Source organism: Marmota flaviventris, chromosome 11 (assembly GCF_047511675.1).
Source record: "Marmota flaviventris isolate mMarFla1 chromosome 11, mMarFla1.hap1, whole genome shotgun sequence".
NCBI classification, from domain to species: Eukaryota; Metazoa; Chordata; class Mammalia; order Rodentia; family Sciuridae; genus Marmota; species Marmota flaviventris.
The window spans coordinates 55,324,455-55,352,112 of NC_092508.1; the positions used below are offsets into that span (position 1 = coordinate 55,324,455).

Below are 27,658 nucleotides of genomic sequence, written 5' to 3' on the forward strand. Positions count from 1 at the left end.
AGAGCAATATTCGAGAATAAAATATTGTCTCTTTGGACTTTTGAATCAGTTCTAAGACCACAGCATTTGTTTCTAGAGATTATCTACTACTAACTACACGAAACCAAACTGTCAAAACTATCAGAAAAGTGCTTTCTTTCTGACTTGCTTTTTAATCACAGGGTGGTACTTTCTATTAATCATTACCTTTATTTTTTATTTAATTTTTTTAGTTTTACTGATTTTATTTTTTTTTAAATACACGACAGTGGAATGCATTACAATTCTTATTACACATATATACCACAATTTTTCATATCTCTGTTTATATATAAATTATGTTGACACCCAATTCAAGTCTTTATACATGTACTCTGGATAATGATGTCCATCACATTCCACTGCCCTTGCTAATCCCCTGCCCCCTCCTTTTCCCTCCCACCCCTCTTCCCTATCTAGAATTAGATAAATTCAATCATTACTTATTTAATCCAAGATATATATGCAGCATAATTTGTATAATGAATTCTAAGAATTTTTGAGTATCCTAAGAACTTTTTTAAATAAATAAAAATACAAATTTTACAGATTTACACAAGAAAAAGAAAAAATCTATCACCCACTATTCAATGGCACAGGTAACTCCTCTTTTATCACTTTCTATCAGGAGCGTCGCAAATTGTAACAAACACAGCACCAGACTGCACCGACCATATATGTTTAAATTTAACATTTCCATTCTAATGAAATCATAAACTTAAGATTTTGATTCATCTGTACATCACTTCTTATGATGAAATGTAACATAGATTTACATATATTTATAATGTGCAAAAGTTGATGGAACACTCAGGAAAGAATAAATTGTGTACACATCTACTCCAAAGATCACATAGTACTTTTTAATGAGTCAACTGAATCTGTGTTCTTATAGTGCATATATTATGAAGGGACAGTGGTGAGTAAACATGATCTCACTGAGGTCTTTTGTTTAAAAACAAAACAAAACCAAAACAAATAAGGGCTGGGGATATAGCTCAGATGGTACAGTACATGCCTCTCATACATAAGGCCCTGGAGAGAGAGAGAGAGAGAAAGAAAGAAAGAAGGAAAGAAAGAAAGAATGAAGGAAAGAAAGAAAGGAAGAAAGAAAGAAAGAAAAGGAAAGAAAGAAAGAAAAGAAAAGAAAGAAAGAAGGAAAGGAAGGAAGGAAGGAAGATTCAAACTACTTTTATAACTATAATTTTTAAAATTCTAACTTGGCATTCATATTTATTTTGCCATAAAATGGAGGGAATAATAATAATTAGAAATATGTTGTTCAAACCTTGAACAAGAGATAATATAAACTGTATCTTTAATGAGCTTTTTGGTGGGAAATTGTCCAGCTTGATAAAACATGCAGGGGGAAATAAAAGAATTTAACACATAAGGTAGATTATAATTCAAAGTAAAAATATCTGAATAAAAAAAAATCACTCTTTAAGATCTGAAATTAACAAGAATACAGAATTTATTCTGAAAATTCTTTGATTTTGTTTTTAATTGATGAACTTCCCATTCTTCTAAGGTATCAACTCATAAGCAAAACTGTAAAGCTCTGTACAGAGTTTCTTTGCTTCTTAATACTTCAGGTAGCTTACGTATAAAGTTACCATGTTTTCCTTGGTCTTCAAAAGTGATGGAAATGTTTTACAAACATGCATCAGAAGAACTTGAACTTCATTTCTTATCCATTATTTTAGCACAAGAAATACTATTTATTCCTAAAACTTATTTCCATGCCTCCTTAATATTCCTGCTTTAAATATTACTGCCAATAATCATTTTGGTAAATGTGATGTCATATTATATACTCTAGCTGCCTAATGATAATATAGTATCATCAAGGTTGTAGTGAATTAGGGCTTTTAGGCAAAAATTTCAACTGTCAATATTTATTTCTGCATTAACACCAAAGTAACCTGTCACAGTCCAAAAAATGTTCACCATATTTCTTTTTTAAATCTTCTCTCCACCCCAAGAGTAGATAGACAATAATCAAGATTAAGGGGCCTATGCTAAGTCTAGCAATCTAACTGTGATAAATAAGCTTCTTGAAAACAGATGAAATTCTTGAATATGCAAAATTAAAAGAATGGTGTCTCAGAAAGCAAGACTGAGCATATGCAATCAAGAGTACTAGAAATGGTATACACACATGTGTGTGTGTGTTGATAATTTCCTTTAAACACCAATAGTGGTTGTCTTGGGATGGTGGGAAGTGAAACTATTTGCCATTTTCCCTTTCAGTATCTTACAAAGTCCAAGATGAAGACAGACTACTTGTTAGTTATTTTCATTTGTTTATCAGACTCCCTCCACCTGGACACTGAGAAACTTAGATACTGGGTCACACTGAAAAACTTCCTTGCTCACAAGATTCTATTTAAATATGGATGACAGTAAATATTAAAGAGCTCTAGGAGTTTAAAGAAAGAAAGAAGAAAAAGGCTAAGTACATACCCTTAACTTCCTTCCTGCTGAGAAATGTTGAGAAAGAATTACAAACTATTTGGGTTCAAACAATGAACAAATGCCTAGAAAAATGCAGGAATTTCCATACTAATACACAGAATACAGAAATATGATTTCTAGGCATTATCTAGTCTTTTGAAAAACACTTAACAATATATCTTTTTAAGGGAGAAGAAAATGGGAATTCTTTTTAGCTTATAGTTAAACATATTGTTTTATACTATATTATTTTATATTACTTAAACAATAGCTTAAGTAATATTATAAAACAAAGTAAAGCCTAGCAGCATATTCTATTTACTGATGGAAGTCTAATTGTCTACATTTCTCTAAATTTCAGGGTCACTGATATTCAGACATTACTCTAATTTCAATAAATGTCTTAATTTAAGATAAATTAAAAATCACTTTAATCACAAAATATCTTACCCAACGTTAACTTAAGAAATAGAATATCCAATAAAAGGCAGAGTCATTCAAAGCCACAATCCAAGTACATATCTTACCTTGGCTTAAAACCACACATCCCTTTTGAAACCAACAAATAGGTGTGATAGCAATATAATTACTGAAAGTAATAGTAACTGCACTTAAAGGGGTGATTTTATAGCACTATCCTTTCATAGAGAACTGGGTAAAAATCACAAATATAATACAACTGAATATGAAGATTACTTATAACATTTCCACAATTACGCAGCAGAATTTTAAAAGTATAAATATATTTTCTTATTATTTTTGTTTTTGTTTTTGTTTTTGTTTTTACCTGTTTTGCAATTTCTCTTAAACAGGCTACTCCTTGTTCAAAATTAGGGAAAGCTACCGAGCCATACTTTTGGTATTCAGGGGTTGGTCTGATTTTTATTGTAGCTTCTGTTATTACACCAAGAGTTCCTGAAAAAGAAGGGGGAATAATCCAATATATCACATGACAATTTTCTAAATCATATTTAAATCTATTTAATCTATTTATTCTTTTAATTTATTCTATTATCCATATTTAAATCTATTTAATTTATTCTCTTTGGGGAACAAAGGCTAACCAAGTCTTTTTAGATAAACAATTAAGCAAATTTTATAATTTCAAGAAAAGTTTTTAGAATAGACTTTTATTTACATACAAATATTTTAAAGTAACCTCTAAGAGGGTTACTTTTAAGTGGATTTTTAAAATATTACAACTTACTAAAAGAAAAAATTTTGGAAAAATACAGGTTTTTATATTTCATTTGTTTTAACACAAAAGTATATTTGATATGTGTGCCTGTTTTTACTATGAAAACAATTTATTGGGGCAAAAGAACCTAACTTTCTTGAAAACTAAAGATGACAGAAGAAATTTAAGGAAATATTACCTAGCCATTTTTCCTAAGAACTGATTCAAAGGAAAGATAGAGGCATTACTGTGATGCCCTTATAAGAAATCAAAAAACATATTCAGAGACAAAAGTTTATAAATATCTAGCATAAGAGGACCACTAGTGAAACAAATGTTTTTCTTTATCACAGGAGACACAAGGGATTAATCAGAGATGAAAAAAATGTTAAATATAACCCTGACCTAAATATCTATAACAAAATATTTGAAGAAACATGGTTAAAAAGGAATATATTTACAAAGCCAACCTTTCCAAGTCAGTGGTTTCAAATGTACAATGGTAGAAATAAATTACACTACTAGTAAAATTTCTGAGAATCATTTTAAAAGACTGTTTTAAAAGTGTAAAGCGGGAAATCATTAAAATTACAGAACTTAATTACAACATCAGAATAAAAGTTATCACAAAATCAAAACTACCAATAAATTTTATGATTTGCCTAGAACAACTTGTCAATATATAATACAAGATGAAAAACCAGTATGAGTTCATCAAAAGTAAATTATATTGTATAGATCACAATATATTCACCACAATACACTTGATTTTTAAACTGAAATTATAAAATATGACTCTCTTATAATCTATATGATCACAAAAGCTCTACAAGTTGGCCTGATTGATATTTGAATGTAAAACAGATGTCTCATAAAATTCAAAATAAAACCTAAATAAAAAACTTTCTTTTTGTTTTAGCATCTTTATTAAGATATAATGTAGACAATGCAATTCACCTGTTTATAGTGCAAACTTCAATGGTTTTTAGTATATTCACAGATATGTATAACTATCACTATAATCTAAGTTTAGACTACTTTCATCATCCCAAAAAATAAACCTGTATTTATTAAACAGTCACATCCCATTTCTGCACCCACACCCTAGCCCTAGTCAATCATGAATCTATTTTGTCTAAAATTTGCATATTCTAGACATTTCATATAAAAGGAATCTCACAGAATGTAGTCTTGTGATAGCTTTCCTTCACTTAACCATGTTTTTAAGGTTCACTTGTTATAGCATATAATAGTATTTCATTCCTTTTTATTGCCAAACGTGCCACTATATGGTGTAACTCATTTTGTTCAGCTCTCAGTAATAGACATTTGGGATCCTCCTTTTTGGCTATAGTGAATAATGCTGCTATGAATATACATATACATACACAAAGAAAAGACAGAGAGGCATTACTGTGATGGCTCAAATACCTAAAAACAATTTAAAAGAAAATCTCTGATCCTATTTCATATATTACCTGATTGCCAGCTACCTTTTCCTGAAATTAAGTTCCAGAAGTATGCAGCCATGCAGCCAAGAGGTAAAACTCACTTCTCTGAATTTCAGAACCGCTGGTACAGTTCTCCTCTCTTGAATAGGTCACACTAATAATTGGGTCCCAATCATCCTTGCTCTGCCTTATAACAGGGCTGATGTCTTGCCAGGAATAGCAAACCTAGATGGCCTACTTTCCCTTATCCACTTGCCCTCAGCACTCAGTTTCTAAAGCAGGGTGTCACTCAGACAGAAGCATGCCACTGTCTCTACCCCCATCCCCAGAGCCCTAGTTCAAAGATTTTTACATGGGTCAGGGAATAGTGTAGGGGGCATGAGACAGATAACTCCTAACTAACCTTTTACTAAAGGAAAATTACTTGCAACACAACATGGGGAAGATTAAGCCTATGAATAGTCTCAAAAAGAATGAAGGATGGAGTGAAGTGAAGCATCTGCCTATGGATAGAATGGATACACAGATTCACTGGAAACTAGTACTGTAAGCTGTCTAGTTTGCCCTGGGAAAGAGATATTGTAGAGGACCCTTTCTAGACTCAAACAAAAAACAAACTCAAACTATCCCTTCTAAGGAGATTGAATTTACCTAGATTAGTCTGTAGATCATTTTATGCCCCAGAACATTTTTGAAAACACCAGCATAATCAGCTTACAATCAGTGGCCATTAACAGCTAAATGTGGTTAAGCAAAAAGGATATCGAAGAAATCCCTGTCATACTGCCATCTCCAGGAACTGTAGCCATACCTAAAGTGCATCACCAGAGGAACAATATCAGTAAGTTAACAGTGCAAAAAGGAAAAGTATGAGGAAAAGGACCTCACTAAAATCATACAGTCAGTCGCTCAGCAAATAAAAACTAATTCTGGGGTCGGAGGACAATATACAGAGTTGCTTCAATATATTACATAAAACATTCACTTTATAAAAACAACAAAAAATTCTGATGCTTACAACAAAAGAAGAAAGTATAAGCCATATACTAGAAGAAAAAAAGAAACTGGAAACTGCCTGTGAAGTGACTAGATATCATATTTGAAAAAGAATTCAAAATAGTCAGTATAAATGTGTTCAAAAGACTAAGATAAACCATGATTCAAAAAAGTAAAAAAAAGATATGCTGATAATGTTACATCAATACGAATTTTCAACAGAGAGAAATCATTCAAAAAAACAAAATGGAAATTCTGGAGTTACTAAGTATAATAACTGAAATGAAAAATTCACTGACAGGGTGCTCAACAGCAGATGTAATCTGGCAATAACAAAGAACGAACTTGAAAATACATTGATAGAAATTATGCAATACAAAGAACAAATAGAACAACAAATATAAATGAATGGAGCCTCAGAGAAATATGAATAACCATTAACCACACTACTACATGTACAATGGAAGTACCAGAAAGAGACCAGAGACAGACTATTTTTTTAAAAAAACTTCTTAACACTATCATATACATTAAGGGAATGGAACAAATTCCAAGTAGGATAAACATGAAAATATTCATAAACAGACACATAATAGTAAAAATGTTCAAAGACAAGGCAAAAAGTCTTCAAATAACTTTAAAAGGCACACTAAAAATACCACTAAGGCAATCAAAGTGCCAGATTAAAAAATACCCACTAATGGAAAGGAAAGCAATAATGGAAGAACAGAGAAACAGAAAGACATAAGACCTACTGGGGGAGAATATTGGTAGACATCAGTATAACTACAGCAATAACATTAAATGTCAACATACTAAGTATCCAAAAGAAAAGAGAGATGGTACAACTAGATTTAAAGAAAAATCAAACTGTCTGTTGCTAGAGGACACACACTTTAAATTCAGAGATACAATTAGATTGAAATATGGGAAAAGATATCATAAAAATAGCAACAATAAGAAAGATGGAGAGGGTCTAGGGTTGTAGCTCAGTGGGAGAGCGCTTGCCTAGCATATGTGAGGCACTGGGTTTGACCCTTGGCACCACATAAAAATAAATCAAATAAAGGTATCCATCTATAACTAAAAAGAATTAAAAAGAAAGAAAAGGTGGAGAGGCTAAATACTAATAATGATAAAACAGACTTTAAACAAAAATGTTATTAAAGAAGGATACTGTACAATAATAAACTGCAGAATTATCACAGGTAATGTACCTAAGAACAGGACATAATAATATAGGAAGAGCTAATTGAAATAGGTAATTTGGAAACTTAGTAGTAGTCGGGAGACGTCAATACCCTACCTTCAATAATAGTCTTAACAACTAAGCATAACAGCAACAAAGAAAAGATTAATAACACTATAAATCTACAAAACTAGAACCTTTAACTCAACAACAGCAAAACATACATTCATTTAAGGTTCATAAAGAACATTCTCCAGAACAGACCACATACCAGCTAGGCCATAAAACAAATCAAACAAATTTTCAAAACTTAAAATAGTACAAAGTATGTTATGTGACCATAATAGAATGAAATAAGAACCCAATAAGAAAGAAATCTGGGACGCTTACAAATATGTAGAAATTAAATACATTCCTAAATAATCAATAGGTAAAAGAATAAATAGGGAAATTAGAAAACAGTTTGAGAAGAATGGAAATAAGATACAACATACCAAAACTCATCAAACATAACTAAAGCAACACCTAAAATAGGAAATATATTACTATAAAGTCTCTTTTTTAAAATACTGAAGATATCAAATCAATAACCTGACCTCCCACCTAGAAAACGAAAAGCAAACTAAACCTAAATAAAGCAAGCAAAAGAAACTAAAACTAGAAGTGATATTAATGAGATCAACAAAATTAACAAACTGTTAGCTGAACAAAGATGAACCAATTACTAGAATCAGGCATGAAATGGGGGACATTACTACCAAATCTACAAAAATAAGAAAGATTATAAAGGAATGCTATGAACCGTAAACACTATGGCAATAAATTACACAATGGAGGTAAAACAGACAAATTCCTAGAAGGGATACAAACTACTGAAACTGACTCAAGAAAAAGTAGATAATCTAAATCAAATTAGTAATGAATAATCCAAAAATACTCATAAAGAACAGCCAAGGCACAGATGGTTTTACTGCTTAATCCTGCCAAGTACTTAAGAAATTAATACCAATTCTTCACAAACTCTTTCAAAAAGTGGAAGAGGTAAGAACACTTCCCAGTTCACTGTATGAGGCCAGTATTATATTATTCCAATGCCATCAGACAAAGACATCACAAGAAAAAAAATGACAAATCAGAATCTCTTATGAACACAAAAATCCTAAAAAATTAACACTGTAGACCTGCGCAGGACCCAGGCCCAGGATAGGCCTAGATCCATCGCACCAGCAGCAGACACCCCCTGGAGCTCAGGCTCTGGCACAGGACCACTTCCTCCAACCAGAAGACCCCTGCCACAGCTCAGGCCCAGTCCAGATCCACCTCTGCTCACCTGCGCAGGAACCAGGCCTAGGGTAGGTTTAGGTCCGTAACCCCCTACACACATACACACACACACACCTGGGAGCCCAGGCCTAACCCACTTCCATCTTGGGATACTGCTAACCTCACCATACTCTTCCCCATGCAATAGCCTCTACCTTTCAAAAACAGACAGGGCCTAGAAGCAGCTACGTCTCACGGCAGGCATCCCAAAGCCAGTGGAAGGCCCAGCATCTCAGCCCCATCTCTAAAAAGACCTTGCATTCATCTTGGGGCACCTCCACTGCTATCTTGAGTTATCTCCCCCACTGCTGCCACCACCTTTATTGCAGTAACATCCATCATGGGACACCTGCAGGGTCTGGAAGCCCAGTTATCAAGATTAGGTACAGATAATCTACAAGGATACTATAAGATTATAGGATAGAAACTGTAATATCTCAGATCCACACTGTAAGAAGGGAAGACACATAGACATTATGAAAAAACAAGGGAGGAAGGTGCCCCCAAAAAACCAGGATAATAACAGATCCGATGGGCAGTGAGGTTGATGAAGTGTCAGAGAATGAGATCAGAATGTTCATAATTAAAATGATCTGTGAATTAAAGAATGACTTAAATGTGCAAATAGAGGCAAAAATTGATCAAACAAAGAGATAAGGGAGTAAATACAGGCAGCAAAAGATTATTTCAAGAAAGATGTAGAGACTCTGAAAAATAACCAATCAGAAATCCTTGAAATGAAGGAAACAATAAACCAAATAAAAAACTCAAGAGAAAGCATCAGCAACAGGCTAGATCACTCGGAAGATGGAATATCAATTAATGAAGACAACTACACAATCAGGAAAATAAAGTTGACCACACAGTGAAGACTGTAAGAAACCATGAACAGAACATCCAAGACTTATGGGATAGCATCAAAAGACCAAATCTGAGAATTATTGGGATAGAGGAAGACACAGAGTTTCAAACCAAAGGAATGCACAATCTCTTCCATGAGATAATATCAGAAAATTTCCCAAACATAAACAATGAACTGGAAAATCAAATATAAGAGGCTTACAGGACAACAAATGTACATAATTCCAAGAGATCTACCCCAAGGCACATTATAATGAAAATGCCTAGCATACAGAATAAGGATAGAATCTTAAAAGCTGCAAGAGAGAAGAATCAGATCACATATAGGAGGAGAACACTTCGTATCTCAGCAGATTTTTGAACCCAGACCTTCAAAGCAAGGAGATCATGGAACAACATATACCAAACTCTGAAAGAAAATGGATGCCAACCAAGAATCTAATATCTAGCAAAATTAAGCTTTAGATTTAAAGACAAAATAAAAACCTTCCATGATAAACAAAAGTTAAAGAATTTATATCTAGAAAGCCTGCACTATAGAACATCCTCGGCAAAATATTCCATAAAGAGGAAATGAAAAACAATGATGAAAATCAGCAGAGGGGGAGATTACACGAAAGGAAAAACTAATCAAAAGAGAAACTAAGTCAAGTTAAATACAAAAAATAAACAAAAAGGCCTGGGAATACAAATCATGTCTCAATAATAACCCTGAATGTTAATGGCCTAAACTCACCAATCAAAAGACATAGACTGGAACTATGACCACGCACAGAGGAGGCCCAGCGGCCTGCTGAGGGGCAGAGCCGCCCCCCACCCCCCGCGCCTGCCAGGTAGGTGGAACGGTGACCACCGACAGAAAAGGCTCAGTGGCCCGCGGCGGGACAGAGCTTCCAATCACTCCTGCAAGGTAGGCGGGCCTGTGACCCACCGGCAGAAGAGGAGCAGCGGCCAGCTGAGAGGCAGAGCCACCCCCTCCCCCTGCGCCGGCAAGGTAGAGGGAACTGTGACCACGCACAGAGCAGGCCCAGCGGCCTGCTGAGGGGCAGAGCCGCCCCACACCCCCCACGCCTGCCAGGTAGGGGAACTGTGACCACCGACAGAAAAGGCCCAGTGGCCCGCGGCGGGACAGAGCTTCCAATCACTCCTGCAAGGTAGGCGGGCCTGCGACCCACCGGCAGAAGAGGAGCAGCGGCCTGCTGAGAGGCAGAGCCGCCCCCTCCCCCTGCGCCGGCAAGGTAGAGGGAACTGTGACCACGCACAGAGCAAGCCCAGCGGCCTGCTGAGGGGCAGAGCCGCCCCCCACCCCCCGCGCCTGCCAGGTAGGGGAACTGTGACCACCGACAGAAAAGGCCCAGTGGCCCTCAGCGGGACAGAGCTTCCAATCACTCCTGCAAGGTAGGCGGGCCTGCGACCCACCGGCAGAAGAGGAGCAGCGGCCTGCTGAGAGGCTGAGCCGCCCCCTCCCCCTGCGCCGGCAAGGTAGAGGGAACTGTGACCACGCACAGAGCAGGCCCAGCGGCCTGCTGAGGGGCAGAGCCGCCCCCCACCCCCCGCACCTGCCAGGTAGGCGGAACTGTGACCACCATCAGAACAGGTCAGACCTGCAACCGAGAGACAGAACAGGCCCAGTGGCCTGAGGAAGGGTAGAGCCGCCCCCGCCCACCGCGCCTGCAAGGTAGGCGGACCTGCGACCCACTGGCAGTACAGCCCCAGAGGCCTGCAGAGGGACAGAGCCGCCGCCCGCGCCTGCAAGGGCGGCGGACCTGCTACCGACCGGCAGAGCAGGCCCAGCGGCCTGCCGGCGTGGTAGGCACATTGCCCCAATTGGAGGAGGGGCAGAGCCGCCGCCCGCGCCTGCGAGGGAGACTTTGCAACTATACAAGACCAATATAAATATATAGGGGGAAAATTCAATAGCACAACAGTTTCACCAAGTAGAAAGGAACGCGAACAGTATGAAGAGACAAGGAAAGAAAGGACCACAAGCATTGCAGGTCAACTCAACGTTAGAAGAGGTAATAGCTGCAGCAGATGGAATGTCAGATAAAGAATTCAGGATATACATGCTTCAGATGATCTGGAGTCTCAAGGAAGACATCAGACAGCAAAATCAGACAATGAAAGATCACTTCAACAATGAATTACATAAACAAATCCAAGAAGCAAAAGATCAACTATACAGGGAAATAGAGGTTATAAAAAACAAACAAACAGAAATCCTAGAAATGCAGGAAGCAATAAGCCAACTTAAAAACTCAATTGAGAATACTACCAGCAGAGTAGAACACTTAGAAGACAGAACATCAGACAATGAAGATAAAGTATTTCAACTTGAAAAGAACATAGACAGCTCAGCAAGACTGTTAAGAAACCATGAGCAGAACATCCAAGAAATATGGGATAACATCAAGAGACCAAATTTAAGAGTCATTGGGATACAGGAAGGGACAGAGTTTCAAACCAAAGGAATGAGCAATCTATTCAATGAAATAATACGAGAAAACTTCCCAGACTTGAAGAATGAGACAGAACCCCAAATCCTAGAAGCCTACAGGACGCCGAATGTGCAAAATCATAAGAGACCCACACCTAGACACATTATAATGAAGATGCCCAACATACAGAATAAGGAGAGAATTTTAAAAGCTACAAGAGAAAGGAAGCAGATCACATTTAGGGGTAAGCCAATCAGGATAACAGCTGATCTTTCAACACAGACTCTGAAAGCTAGAAGATCCTGGAATAACATATTTCAAACACTGAAAGAAAATGGGTTCCAACCAAGAATTGTGTTTCCAGCGAAATTAAGCTTCAGGATGGAAGATGAAATTAAAACCTTCCACGATAAACAAAAGTTAAAAGAATTTGCAGCTAGAAAACCATCTCTTCAAAACATCCTTGGCAAAACATTACAGGAAGAGGAAATGGAAAATAACAATGAAAACCAACAGTGGGAGGTAGGACACTAAAGGGGGGAAAATAATCAAAGTGGAAAACAAACCATGTTTAGTAACATAAATAAACAAATATGGCTGGAAGAACAACCCATATCTCAATAATAACCCTAAATGTTAATGGCTTAAACTCACCAATCAAGAGACACAGGCTAGTAGAATGGATCACAAAACAAGACCCAACAATATGCTGCCTACAGGAGACGCATTTGATAGGAAAAGACATACATAGGCTGAAGGTGAAAGGTTGGGAAAAATCATATCACTCATATGGACTTCGGAAACAAGCAGGAGTATCCATACTCATATCAAATAAAATAGATTTCAAGCCAAAGTTAATCAAAAGGGATAAAGAGGGACACTACATACTGCTCAAGGGAACCATACACCAACAAGACATAACAATCATAAATATATATGCCCCAAACAATGGTGCAGCTATGTTCATCAAACAAACTCTTCTCAAGTTCAAGAGTCTAATAGACCACCATACAATAATCATGGGAGACTTCAACACACCTCTATCACCACTGGACAGATCTTCCAAACAAAAGTTGAATAAGGAAACTATAGAACTCAATAACACAATTAATAACCTAGACTTAATTGACATATATAGAATATACCACCCAACATCAAGCAGTTACACTTTTTTCTCAGCAGCACATGGATCCTTCTCAAAAATAGATCATATATTATGTCACAGGGAAACTCTTAGACAATATAAAGGAGTAGAGATAATACCATGCATCCTATCTGATCATAATGGAATGGAACTGAAAATCAACGATAAAAGAAGGAAGGAAAAAGAATACATCACTTGGAGAATGAACAATAGGTTACTGAATGATCAATGGGTTATAGAAGACATCAAGGAGGAAATTTAAAAATTCTTAGAGATTAATGAAAACACAGACACAACATATCGGAATCTATGGGACACATTGAAAGCAGTTCTAAGAGGAAAATTCATTGCTTGGAGTTCATTCCTTAAAAAAAGAAAAAACCAACAAATAAATGATCTCATACTTCATCTCAAAATCCTAGAAAAAGAAGAGCAAAACAACAGCAAAAGAAGTAGAAGGCAAGAAATAATTAAAATCAGAGCTGAAATTAATGAAATCAAAACAAAAGAAACAATTGAAAAAATTGACAAAACTAAAAGTTGGTTCTTTGAAAAAATAAACAAAATCGACAGACCCTTAGCCATGCTAGCGAAGAGAAGAAGAGAGAGAACTCAAATTACTAACATACGGGATGAAAGAGGCAATATCACAACAGACACTTCAGAAATACAGAAGATAATCAAAAATTATTTTGAATCCTTATACTCCAATAAATTAGAAGATAGTGAAGGCATAGATAAATTTATTAAGTCATATGATCTGCCCACATTGAGTCAGGAGGATATAGACAACCTAAACAGACCAATATCAATTGAGGAAATAGAAGAAACCATCAAAAGACTACCAACTAAGAAAAGCCCAGGACTGGATGGGTATACAGCAGAGTTTTACAAAACCTTTAAAGAGGAACTAATACCAATACTTTTCAAGCTACTTCGGGAAATAGAAAAAGAGGGAGAACTTCCAAATTCATTCTACGAGGCCAACATCACCCTGATACCTAAACCAGACAAAGACACTTCAAAGGAAGAAAACTATAGACCAATATCTCTAATGAACCTAGATGCAAAAATCCTCAATAAAATTCTGGCCACTCGGATACAAAAACATATCAAAAAAATTGTGCACCATGATCAAGTAGGATTCATCCCTGGGATGCAAGGCTGGTTCAATATACGGAAATCAATAAATGTTATTCACCACATCAATAGACTTAAAAATAAGAACCATATGATCATCTCGATAGATGCGGAAAAAGCATTCGACAAAGTACAGCATCCCTTTATGTTCAAAACTCTAGAAAAACTAGGGATAACAGGAACATACCTCAATATTGTAAAAGCAATCTATGCTAAGCCTCAGGCTAGCATCATTCTGAATGGAGAAAAATTGAAGGCATTCCCTCTAAAATCTGGAACAAGACAGGGATGCCCCCTCTCACCACTTCTGTAACCAAGAACAGAGTAGGGACGAAGAGCATGAGAAGAAGATTAACATTAAACAGGGATGAGAGGTGGGAGGGAAAGGGAGAGAGAAGGGAAAATGCATGGAAATGGAAGGAGACCCTCAGAGTTATACAAAAGTACATACAAGAGGAAGTGAGGGGAAGGGGAAAAATAATACAAGGGGGACAAACGAATGTCAGTAGAGGGGGCAGAGAGAGAAGAGGGGAGGGGAGGGGAGGGGAGGGGAGGGGGGATAGTAGAGGATAGGAAAGGCAGCAGAATACAACAGACACTAGTATGGCAATATGTAAATCAATGGATGTGTAACTGATGTGATTCTGCAATCTGTATATGGGGTAAAAATGGGAGCTCATAACCCACTTGAATCAAATTGTGAAATATGATATATCAAGAACTATGTAATGTTTTGAACAGCCAACAATAAAAAATTAAAAAAAAAAAAAAAAAAAAAAAAGACATAGACTGGCAGACTGGATTTAAAAAAAAAAAAAGACCCAACAATTTGCTGCCTCCACGAGACTCATCTAACAGGAAAAGACACCCGGTCACACTGAAGGTGAAAGGTTGGGAAAACTCATATCACTCACATGGACTGTGGAAGAAAGCAGGGGTTTCTTAAATTTTATATATATATATACCTCAAGCTAAATTAATCAAAACTGATAAAGAAGTACACTACATACTACTCAAGGGAACCATACATCAACAAGACATAACAATTATAAATATATATATATATATATGCACCAAACAATGGAGCATCTATGTTCAGCAAACAAACTCTTCTCAAGTTCAAGAGTCAAATAGACCACAACACAATAATTCTGGGTAACTTTAACACATCTCTTTCACCACTGGATAGATCTTTCAAACAAAAGCTGAACAAAGAAACTACAGAATTCAATAATACATCAATAACGTAGACTTAACTGACATATATAGAATATTTCATCCTTCAGCAAGTGAACATATATTCTTCTCAGCAGCACATGGAATCTTCTCTAAAATAGACCATATATTATGCCACAAAGCAACTCTTGGCAAATACAAAAAAGTATGCATTCTATCAGATCAAAATAAAATGAAATTAGAAATTAATGATAAAATAAAAAATAAAAGCTACTCCAACACCTGGGGACTAAACAATACGTTACTGAATGAAAAATAAGTTGCAAAAGACATCAAGGAGGAGATTAAAAAATTCTTAGCGGTAAATGAGAACACTGATATAACATATCAAAATATCTGGGACACTATGAAGGCAGTACTAAAAGGAAAGTTCACTGCATGGAGTTCATTACATAAAAGAAGAAAAAGTCAACAAATAAATGACCTAATATTATATCTCAAAGCCCACAAAAAATAAGAACAAACCAACACCAAAATTAGCAGAAGACAGGAAATAATTAAACTCAAAAGCTAAAATCAATGAAATTGAAACAAACAAACAAAAAACAAATGAAAAAATTGACAAAACAAAAAATTGGTCTTTGAACAAATAAATAATTGATAATCCCTTAGCCATGCTCACAAAGAGAAGGAGAGAGAAAACTCAAATTACTAACATCTGCGATGAAAAAGAAATATCACAACAGACACTAATTAGAAATTATTTTGAAAATTGTACTCCAATGAAACAGAAAATATCAAAGGCACTGACAAATTTCTAGAGTCCTATAATTCAGTTTGCCCAAAATGAATCAGAATTATATGCACAAGTTAAACAGATCAATTTCAAGCAATGAAATAGAAGACTCCATCAGAAGCCTACCAACCAAGAAAAAGCCCAGGACCAGATGGATACACAGCTGAGTTCTACAAGACTTTCAAAGAAGAACTAATACCAATACTCCTCAAATTATTTCATGAAACAGAAAAAGAGGGAACACTTCCAAATTCATTATACGAGGCCATTATCACCCTGATTGCAAAACCAGGCACAGACACATCAAAGAAAGAAAACTTTAGACCAATATCTCTAATGAATATAGATGCCAAAATTCTGACAAATCGAATACAAAAACATATCAAAAAGTTGGTGCACCACAATCAAGTGGGGATCATACCAGGGATGCAAGGTTGGTTCAACATATGGATATCAATTAATGTAATTCATCACATCAATAGATTTAAAGAAAAGAATCATATGATCATCTCAACTGGTGTGGAAAAAGCATTTGACAAAATACCACACCTCTTCATGTTCAAAACACTAGAAAAACTAGGGATAACAGGAACATATCTCAACATTGTAGAAGTTATCTATTCTAAGCCTAAGGCCAACATCATTCTAAATGGAGAAAATGGGAAGAATTCCCTCTAAAAACTGGAACAAGACAGGGATGCCTTCTTTGACCACTTCTATTTAACGTAGTTCTTGAAACTCTAGCCAGAGCAATTAGACATATGAAAGAAATTAAAGGGATATAGATAGAAAAAGAAGAACTCAAACTATCACTATTTGCTGAAGACATGATTCTATACTCAGAGGATCCAAAAAAAATCTCATCAGAAAACTTCTAATACATAAATTCAGCAAAGCAGCAGGATAAAAAATCAACACCCATAAATTAAAGGCATTTCTGTATATCAGTAACAAATCCTCTGAAACAGAAATGAGGAAAACTATCCCATTTACAATAGCCTCAAAAAAATAAAATAAAATACTTGGGAATCAACAAAAGAGGTGAAAGACCTCTACAATGAAAATTACTGAACACTAAAGGAAAAAAAATAAAGAAGACCTTAGAAGATAGAAAGACCTTGTTCTTGGATAGACAGAATTAATATTGTCAAAATGACCATACTACCAAATGCACTATATAGATTTAATGCAATTCTGATAAAAATCCCAATGACATTCCTCAGAGAAATAGAAAAAGCAATCATGAAATTCATCTGGAAAAATAAGAGACCCAAAATAGCTAAAGTAATCCTTAGCAAGAAGAGTGAAGTAGGTGGCATCAGTAGACTAGACCTTAAACTACAGAGCAATAATAACAAAAAATAGCATGGTTTGGCACCAAAACAGACTGGTAGACCAATGGTACAGAATAGAGGACACAGAGACAAACCCACCTAACTACAGTTATATTAGACAAAGGTACCAAAAACATACATTGGAGAAAAAATAGCCTCTTCAACAAATAGTGCTGGGAAAACTGGAACTCAAAAATCTTAACACCAAAAAAACAAATAACCCAATCAACAAATGGGTCAAGGAATTGAACAGACACTTCTCAGAAGACAATGTAATCCCTAACAGAATCCAAGATGGCTTCATTGTAGAAATTAACAACCTAATTAAATAAATTCAGCAAAGCAGCAGGATAAAAAAATCAACACCCATAAATCAGTTCTTATGGAACTGCAAGTGATCCAGAATAACTAAAAGAATATTAAAAAAAAAAAAAAACACAACAACAGAAAGGAGAACTCACACTTCTCAATTTAAAAATTTGCTAAAAAAAACAGTAAACAAGTCAGTATAGTACAGGCATAAGACAGACAGAGATCAATGGAACTGGGAATCCAGAAAGAAACCCATTTTTTTATAGTCAGCTAATTCTTGACAGGGTGCCAAGACTTTCCAATAATGCCATTTTGAAAAAAATGGCACTAGGATAAATGGATATCTATATACAAAACAATGAAGTTGAACGCTTACCTCACACCACATACAAAAAGCAACTCAAAATGGACCAAAGATCTAAATATAAAAGCTAGAACTATAAATTTCTGGGAAGCAGCTATGACGGTATATCATCAGGACCCTGGATTTGTCATTATATTCTTAGATATGATACCCAAAACATGAGAGCCACAAAAGAAAAAAAAAATTGACTCAACCAAAATTTAAAACTTTTGTGCTTCAAAGACACAAGCAAGAAATCTATAGAATGGGAGAAAACATTTGCAAATCATTTATGTGACAGGGACTCATACCCAGAATAAAGTCTTTTATAATTCCATAATAAAGATAAATAACCAACCAAAAGGTAGGCAAATATTCTGAATAGACATATACAAGCAAATATACAAGGGATCAATAAACACATGAAAAAAAAAAAAGATGCTCAGGATCATTAGTCAAAAAAAAAAAAAATGCTAATTAAGAATGAGATCCCAGGTCGCCACCACTTATATGACTATAAATTTTTAAAAAACAGAAAATAACAGTGGTGGCAAAGATGTAAAGAAATTTGGAACTCTTATAAACTGCTTGTAGGAAAATAAAATGATGTAGCCATGCAGGAAAATAGTCTGGATGTTCTTTGAACTATAAAACTCAGGATGATGACCTGTGTGACCAACAATTCCACTTCAGATATATATCTAAGAAAAATGAAAACACTGTGTCCACACAACAATCAGTACAAGGATGTTTATCGTAACATAACTGATAATAGCCAAAAGGTCAAAAGAGCCCAAATGTCCGTTATTGATAAATAGATAAACAAAATGTAGTATATCCATGCAATGAAATGTTATTCAGTTATAAAAAGGAATGAAGTACTACTGATATGTACTACAACAGCTGAATTTTTAAAACATTATAGTAAGTAAAAGAAGTCACAAAAACACTAACTATACATATATAATTCCAGTTAGGTATAATGTCCAGAAAAAGCAAATCTATAGGGACAAAAAGTAGTTGCTCAGGGCATGGAGATGTGTGAGTGTGAGCACAGGGTGGGGGTACTGATAGCTAAAAAGGACAGGGTTTCTTTTTGGGGTGTACTTTTAGTCTTTTGTCAGAAAGGGGCAAAAGGTTGACAGGTGAGTACTATGCTGTCTTCTCACCCATCAGCACAGAATTCTCTATCACAACTATTCTATATTATCAAGACAGTTTTTAAAGTTGCTAATTTCCTTCCAGAATACTGACACAGTCACTAAACTTAGTTTTAAATGTTTTTACTCCTTTCAACATTTTTACAAGTTTCCTAGTAGTCTTGGAATTAACACCTGATGTTCAAAGTCAGTTCTACAAACAAATTTAAAACTTGTCAGGCATAAATTCCTAAACACATGAATCACCTCATCCACCTACTCTAATCTATCCATAGGCTACAGAAAATCTTTTAAAATGCTTTCTGAAATTCAAGTTTCACCAGATTAAATTCATTTAGGGAAGGTCAATACAAACCCTGACTTTTGACAAGAAACTTTTCTTTTTAAAAACTGAACTCCCAGTTCTCATATTTTTTACATATTTGACATATTTTCTTACTTCTGATTAATAAAGTAATTTGAAAATATTTCTCTGAATCACAACACCATAATCAAAATATGATCCAAAGGAAAAAAATGGAAACTACTTAAACATCAACCAATAGAGGATATATATTACAATAGTGTTGACTCTGGACAAATACACATCTTGAATTTTGTACATACTTCTACATATCTGAATTTTGTAAATGTAAATGTTATTACTCAAAAAGCTTATTTCAAAATACGTATGTATCTCTATACATACATAAAGGTTTTTTGAAATTCTCAAAATTCCTAAGTATTAATAAAATGAAGGCATGCCTCAAATTTCTATATATCCATATTGTTTTATATAAGTAAGATACGCACCCTAAAGTAGTAAAGCCCACCATAACAATATGAGATTTTTAAAATCTGGTGTAAAATAAATTATTGTCTTATTCCAAGGCCAAGGAAGTGATCAAGGTGAGTCTATGCAACTTGTCATGTATCAGTTCATTACTCTGTCACTATGAGATCAAAATCCACCCAGGTCCCAAATGTAGTTTGATGGGGACGGCTTCCATTTAGACTTATACTGAAATTAAGCCAATCAAAAATGGATATGTCCAAATTCACTTCATCAAAAGGCCCATTTCTATGGTATCTTTATTTAATTAATTTTTATTAATTCTTTTGTTCTGGGAATATTAGATCAGTAGTGAGATATAAAACTACATAGATTATTTATCACTTGATTATACACATCTTATGCCAATATTTTATATATACTTTATATAACTGTTTACAAAATAACTTCATGGAAATGTGACACCACTGAGGCTTACATATTATGTTTATGTTTAAAAACACATGCTTATATTTAAAAAATAGTCTGCAATAACTTTCAACATTTTGTTTTATGATTTTCAAATATAATTTTTGTTCTTGAGGAAACATGAAGCTTTGATTGCTATTTATTATAAAATGCATGTATTTGCTTGGAGCAAATTTAAAATCTTTCATAATTTCATAAAATATACTCAAGTAACCTTCTGATTAGAAATAATGACAGTCATTTGATTCTGAAATTTCCCTCTCATTTTATGTTTCCCCTACCCTCTCCCCCCCAAAAAAAATCAACATGGAAAACAAGTCACACAAGGCTTACAACTTCAGTATTACAAAAAACAAAAGAACCCTGCAACCTTCAAATTACCTCTAAGGAATTTGAGGAAAAAAAGAAAAAAACTCCAACAGACCTCCTGCAGCTTTCCAGCTGCTACAAGCTAAAAAGTGAATAAGGGAAGGATTAAAAGATCACAAAACAAAGAGGGTAATTGAGGACTTGGAAGAAGCACAGACAAAATTACACCCAGAAAGTAAATGCACGACAAATAATGCCAATAAAAACAGAAGACTGTACAAGACCTCAGTAGTCCACAGCCTGACTACAAAGTGGAATTTGAAAATGTGAAGAACCAAAAATTACAGCCTTGGAGAAATACAAATGACACAAACAGAGAGAGAGAGAGAGAGAGAGAGAGAGAGAGAGAGAGAGAGAGAGACTCTGAGACTCTTTAGATACAAGGCAGTAAAGAAAAAGAATGGGAAAAGACAGCCATCCTTTGCCTCAATAAAACTACCACAAAAAACAAACAGCACAAAAGAGGACAGAACATGGGGAAAAAAACACTACCATACTAGAAACCTATTTAAAGTAATAAATATGAATAGAAAAAAAACAGAGCAAAAAGATTAAAAAAAAAAAAAAAAAGTACTGCAGCTGGGGGCAATGGTGCACACCTGTAGTCCCAGCAGATCCGGAGGCTTAGGAGGATCACGAGTTCAAAGCCAGCCTCAGCAATTTAGTAAGGCACTAAGCAACCCAGTGAGACTTTGTCTCTAAATAAAATTTAAAAAATAGGCCTGGGGATGTGGCTCAGTGGTTGAGTGCCCCTAAGTTCAATTCCCGGTACAAAAAAAAAAAAAAGAAAAAGAAAAAAGAAATACTGCAAAAAAGTCAGAAAATACAAATAATAGTATGCAGAAAAAAAATCCCATTCCACAAACCAATCATGATCTTGAGAAGAAGTGCAATACAACAATTCAAAAGGAATTAAATATTGCCAAACAAGCTACTGGGAATACTAAACACAAACAGAGAATTAGAAACACAAAAATTAAAAACAAATTTAAAAAACCCTAGGAGAAATAAAACCAACCATCAAATTTGGGAAAGAAATACAGCAATTTAAAATTTAAAATTTAACAATTTTAAAAAGCACCTAAAAAATGACGGTTAAATTATAAGGTAACTGAATAGGAGATACACTTCAATGAAAACTTACTAAAGGGTATTTTTAAAAAGCAGAAAAATAGCCAAGGAATGACACTAGAATAAAGAAATCAGAGAAAAAGTGGGTGAATTGGAAAATAAGCAAAAGAATTCAAACATATGTATAATGAGCGTCCCTAAAGAATAAAAATCAAAATAATAAAACACTTTTTTTTTTAATGTGGTGCTGAGTATCGAACCCAGTGCCTCACACATGCTAGGCAAGCGCTCTACCACTGAGTCCCCACACTGTCAGCCCCCCCAAAATACCTTTATTTTTTAAATAGAAATTTAAAAAAAAAAATTTAACGTTACAATCCAAAAAAATTGGCTAGAAATAAAAGACGTGAGTCTATACATTGGAAAGGTCTACTAGATACTACTACAGCAAATAACCCAACCAATCAACTTAAACTCTAAGAGTATAATGACAAAGAAAAAAAAAAATCCTGGGCCTCCAGGTAAAAAGAGAAAACAACCTATGAAAAGCAAGAGAAATAGACTGGTATCATTTTTTAAAAACAATAAATAAAATTAATATAATAGGGGAGCTGCATTTTCAAGAAAGTTAGAGAAAGGATGACCCAAAGACGTATCCATTCAAGCCGTCCTTAGTATCAAAGTCACAGAAAACCAGTTTAGAACATTCCAGAACTCAGGGAATGGTCAAAGTGCCTTTCCTGAGAAATACACCCAAGGATGATCTTTATTTAATTAAAACATGACTAGTGAATCTTTAAAAAAGGATTGATATAAGCCATTTTTATCTACTTAATTGTAGACCAAACATTAAAACAAAAGCATTATCAGTAGGTTAAAAAACAAAATTACACTTTGTCTTTCAAATAAAAGAAAGTTAAATTATTAGTAAATCCTATGGTTAGGAAAAGAATGCAAAGCATTTATAATGCTTTGAATATTTATTATAATTTGCATTATACTGATCATGTTAGAGCACCTAGAATAGAAGAAAACTCCTTATTGGAAGAAAACATGAAAAATTTACAACACAAAACAAGACAAACACATTATACTTCAGGTTATTAGGCATATGTAAAATTTAGGATTACCAGGTGCAATGGCACACACCTGTAATGCCAGCAGCTCAGGAGCCTGAGGCAGGAGCATTGCAAGTTCAAAGTCAGCCTCATCAACTTAATGAGGCCCTCAGCAACTTAGCAAGACCCCAACTCAAAAGAAAATAAAAAGGGCTGGGATGTGTCTCAGTGGTTAAGTGTCCCTAGGTTCAATCCCAGGTACAAAATAAAAATTCAAGGTTGTCATCAAATAATTTAATTAACGGAAAAGAAAAAGAAAAAAATATTTTTAACCTTCAGAAAAGGTTTATGATCACATTTAAGACATAAGGTTATTATATATGCAGTTCAAAACAGCACATAAAAATACATTTTACAGGGTATAGGTTATAGCTATAACTTATACCAGAACTCAGGAAATGGTCTTTATTTATTTATTGTTTGCTCTACAATTTAGTAGATAAAATGGTTTACAGGGTGTAGGTTATAGCTCAGTGGCAGAGTGTTTGTCTACCATGTGTGAGGCACTGGGTTCAATCCTTAGCACTGCATTAAAAACAACAACAAAAAAAAAAAAAAAACCCATAAAGGCATGCTGTCCATTAAATATATATATATATATATATATATATATATATTTTTTTTTTTTTTTTTTTTTGCAACAGAACATGATGTACATAAATTTACTTTCTCAGTCATGTCATCTCCTAGCCTATTTAAAAATAATGCTATATTTGCATATAAGCTGAAATAGTGATTAGGAATCATAAATGGTAAAGATCAATGATATCAAAATAATAAACAGCCAGAATAACAGTAATAAACTTAACATTTGGTGTTATAAATTGCTGAGCACAATCACATTAAATCCTCACAACAAATTTATGAAGAGGGATGCTTTTATTATTTTCATTTTACAGCTGAGGACATTTGACACAGATAATTACCTAATTTAAACAAAGTCCCAGAAACACAAGTGATAAAACTAGAATTGAAATCCAAATCTGACAGACTTCATGGTTCATGCTCTTAAATCAGTATGCTATTTTGAATACATATTCTTAATAAAATCTCACTTAACTATTTATACCTATTTTCCATAGGTATAAAAATCTTCCTAGAAGATTTCTTCACTTACTTTACTGTTTTCCTACCTTAAATCTCTCTCCAGTCCCCTTATAACCTGCTGTTTACTCTACCAAGCAATTAAACATTATGTCCTACTTATACTGAAAAATTGGCAGTTTCATGATGAAGCAGACATGGGGTTTTCTCACTTCTCAGTCTGTCTCTATGTTGTTTTTTAAAGAGTAAATACTGTCCATCTTTCTATATTTGACCTGGAATTATTTTCTGCTAACAACCTTCAACAACCACTTTAGGTATGGCTTCTCGGGAGAAGCCTTCAAATACCCATCAACCTGACCTGATCTGTATTTCTCCTGCAATTACTTTAATCATAGAATTTATCACACTGTTGTGTAATGACCTATACTTAAGTGCCCTTAAATGTGCTAGCACAGTACCTAACAAGCAGAATTTTTAAAACACTGAGAAAAAAAACTGAAGAGTTTACTTGAAAAGATAATTTATATTTTATAGATTCAATTCCAACTATGTATATATCAATAATAAAATTAAAAATTATGAATTTTAGGGGGAGAGTAGTGGTATACAGCTATAATACCAGTGACTTGGGAAGCTGAAATAAGAGGACTGCAAGTTCCAGGCCAGCCTGGGCAAATTAGGAAGACACTGTCTATAAAGTAAAAAATAAAAGGACTGGAGATGTAGCTCACTGATAAAGCACCCCTAAGTCCAATTCCCAGTATCTGAACAAATAAATAAATAAATATGAATTTTAATACCCATTTCTTATTTACCTTGAAATCTAATAGCAAAATTTATATTCTTTTAGTTAACTTTTAGATAATGCATTAATGTAAGAATTTCCAGAAAAATATTTGACAACTATATTATTTTAAAGAAACTTAATATTTTATTTTTCTCATTAAAAATATAGCTGTTTTTTCCTAGAAGATTATTCTGATCAGAAATGGAATAAACTAAGTAAACTGGTGAGAAATCTCAACAAAAGTCTCATTGATTATCATGCAAAACACCTAAGCTATACCCTTGGACAAGAGTCTATCAAATTTTAGTGATATGGTAAAGATCATATCACTTTATCATAACACCAAAAGCTAGACTTTGTCATTTTTCTCCTCTTTGATGTTACCATCAAAGATTGTAATCTATCTTCTAACATCTTAATTCATTATAACTACTTGTTCCATTTCTCAATATAGCTTAAAATCTTTTTCTACTTGGACCACCTCTAAAGTAAATGAGTTCCTTTGCCAATTTACACTTTCTTGTTTTAATTTATCAAATTTAGAAATAATTTCTTGTTTTAGATTATTTTGTTTCTCCAAATTCTTATTTTTCTGAATTCTCCAAGCCTCCCATTCAAAGAACTGAAAATTATGGTCATGTTTAGCTTATCCATACAATTCACTGTATCTACCTACAGTCTGTGAAACATAAAGAAAAGGTTAATTTTCTTCTAATCTATATAGCAACTACATATTTAGAATGACCTAAAGAACTACATTCTAATCTATCCAACATTAAGTAACCAGCTAAGGATACTACTTGCAAAATTTAATGACCAACAGGTTTAAAAGATATGTGACTCAAAGTACTGGGGGCTGAAATGAAGAAAATTATGTAACATGCATTGATGAATATGTCAAAATGAACCCTATTATTATGTATAATGCACTAATAAAGATGTGAATCAGAATTTAATTTCAGGTCTTCTAAAAATCAAATAGTAAAAAAAAAGATAAAATTATAGAAAAATAAGACAGCAAGATAATGTTTACAGTTCTTTCCCCTGACAACTGTAAAGATATTAAACAGTACAGTACACGATATTAAACTACTTTACATCCTACTTTTCCTAAAATTAATTAAAAACTCTGAAAGAAAAAAATGTAATTTAAAAAAGATGCACTGTCTCCAGAAAAAAAGCAAAATGAACAAGAAAGTTAAATATGATGTTCTCATAATAAAAACTTTATGAAATACTAAAATAATAAAACTTTAAAAAAATTACTATTCCTTAAGTATATAAAATGTCTTTCTTTCAAAGATCTGATATCAAATAACATAGATTTTTCACAAAATTGAGTCACCTGTATTTTTTTTCATAATAAATCTTCAGTTATATTTACCTTCAGATCCCATGATGAAGTGATGGATATCAGGGCCTGTTGACATACGAGGTCCTTGACAGCTTTTTTCTATTACACCTCTAGGTGTTACCATTTTCATATGAACCACCTGTTTAATACAATACAGTTTGTAAATTCTAGGAATCAGCCATTGAATTAGTGTGTGTGTATATATATACACATTTTACATATTCACATAAAATACTACTTTTAAAATGTGGGGCTGGGGCTGGGATTGTGGCTCAGTTGTAGAATGTTCGCCTAGCACGCACAAAGCACTGGATTCGATCCTCAGCACCACATAAATGTAAAATAAAGATATTGTGTCTACCTAAAACTAAAAAATAAATATTAAAAAAAAAAAAGAAATGTGGGGCTAAGCAATAGATTGTGATGCCCTTTAGGACTTTAGTATCTTTTAGTAATTCTTAGACTAAAGATAAAATTTGTATATAACCTAAAAGAGAGAAAAATCCTAAAATTATTATATGCCTCTTGATTTAAGCTGGTTTAAATATATTCATCATCTTAAGAATAGAAAAACATACTTCTTTAATTAAAGATTTAGTCCAAGGTTATCCATATGACAAAGAACTAAGGACTCAAACAACAGTGAAGATATTACTTTAACAGGCTCATTCTTTCATTAATTTCGTATATATAGTAATATATTATTATATCATATAGTATATGATTATATATACATATAATATACATTATAATATTATGTTATATATTACACACTATATATTGTATATAACATATGCTATACGTACACATAACATACATGTATATGTGTGATGATATTTTTTATATATTTATATATTTTATTTATTTTTTTATTTCTCATTAAGTTGCCCAGGTTGGCCTCAAACCTGCAATCCTCCTGCCTCAGACTCTCAAACTGCTGGGATCACAGGCATATGCCATTACACCTGGCTATTTAAACGTATTTTATGAAACACTATTACTCATGTCAGGTACTGTGCTACACGCTTGGAATTCTAAGAAAAATAATATTTTTGCCTTATCCCCACAAAAAAAAGAATGAAATATCAATTATGATCATGTCAAATGAAGATGGGGCTGGGCTTATAGATCAGTGGTAGAGCATTTGCCTAGCATGCACCAGGCTCTGGATTAGATCTCAAGTACCACAAAAATAGACAGACAGATTTAAAGAGACAGAACTGAGTTAAAGAGAAAAAGCAAGAGATATATGTAAGTGCACTGTATAGGTAAGAAAGTCAATATTTTGGGCAAGAAGGATCATTCTAAAAATCAGTTTCAATATCTCATTTGGAAAGAGGTAAAACTCCAACACATT

At 34.1% G+C, this 27,658-nt stretch overlaps 1 protein-coding gene across 1 annotated transcript in view; it reads right to left on the bottom strand.

The window, feature by feature from the left end:
* Agps (alkylglycerone phosphate synthase) overlaps positions 1–27,658 on the bottom strand; it is a 136,812-nt gene that overhangs the window by 56,769 nt on the left and 52,385 nt on the right. The window contains exons 10-11 of the mRNA XM_027946024.2: positions 26,332–26,440; positions 3,263–3,390 (exon numbers count right to left, since the gene is read on the bottom strand). Coding sequence (XP_027801825.2) covers positions 3,263–3,390; positions 26,332–26,440 — 237 coding nt within the window. The remainder of the gene's footprint in view (positions 1–3,262; positions 3,391–26,331; positions 26,441–27,658) is intronic.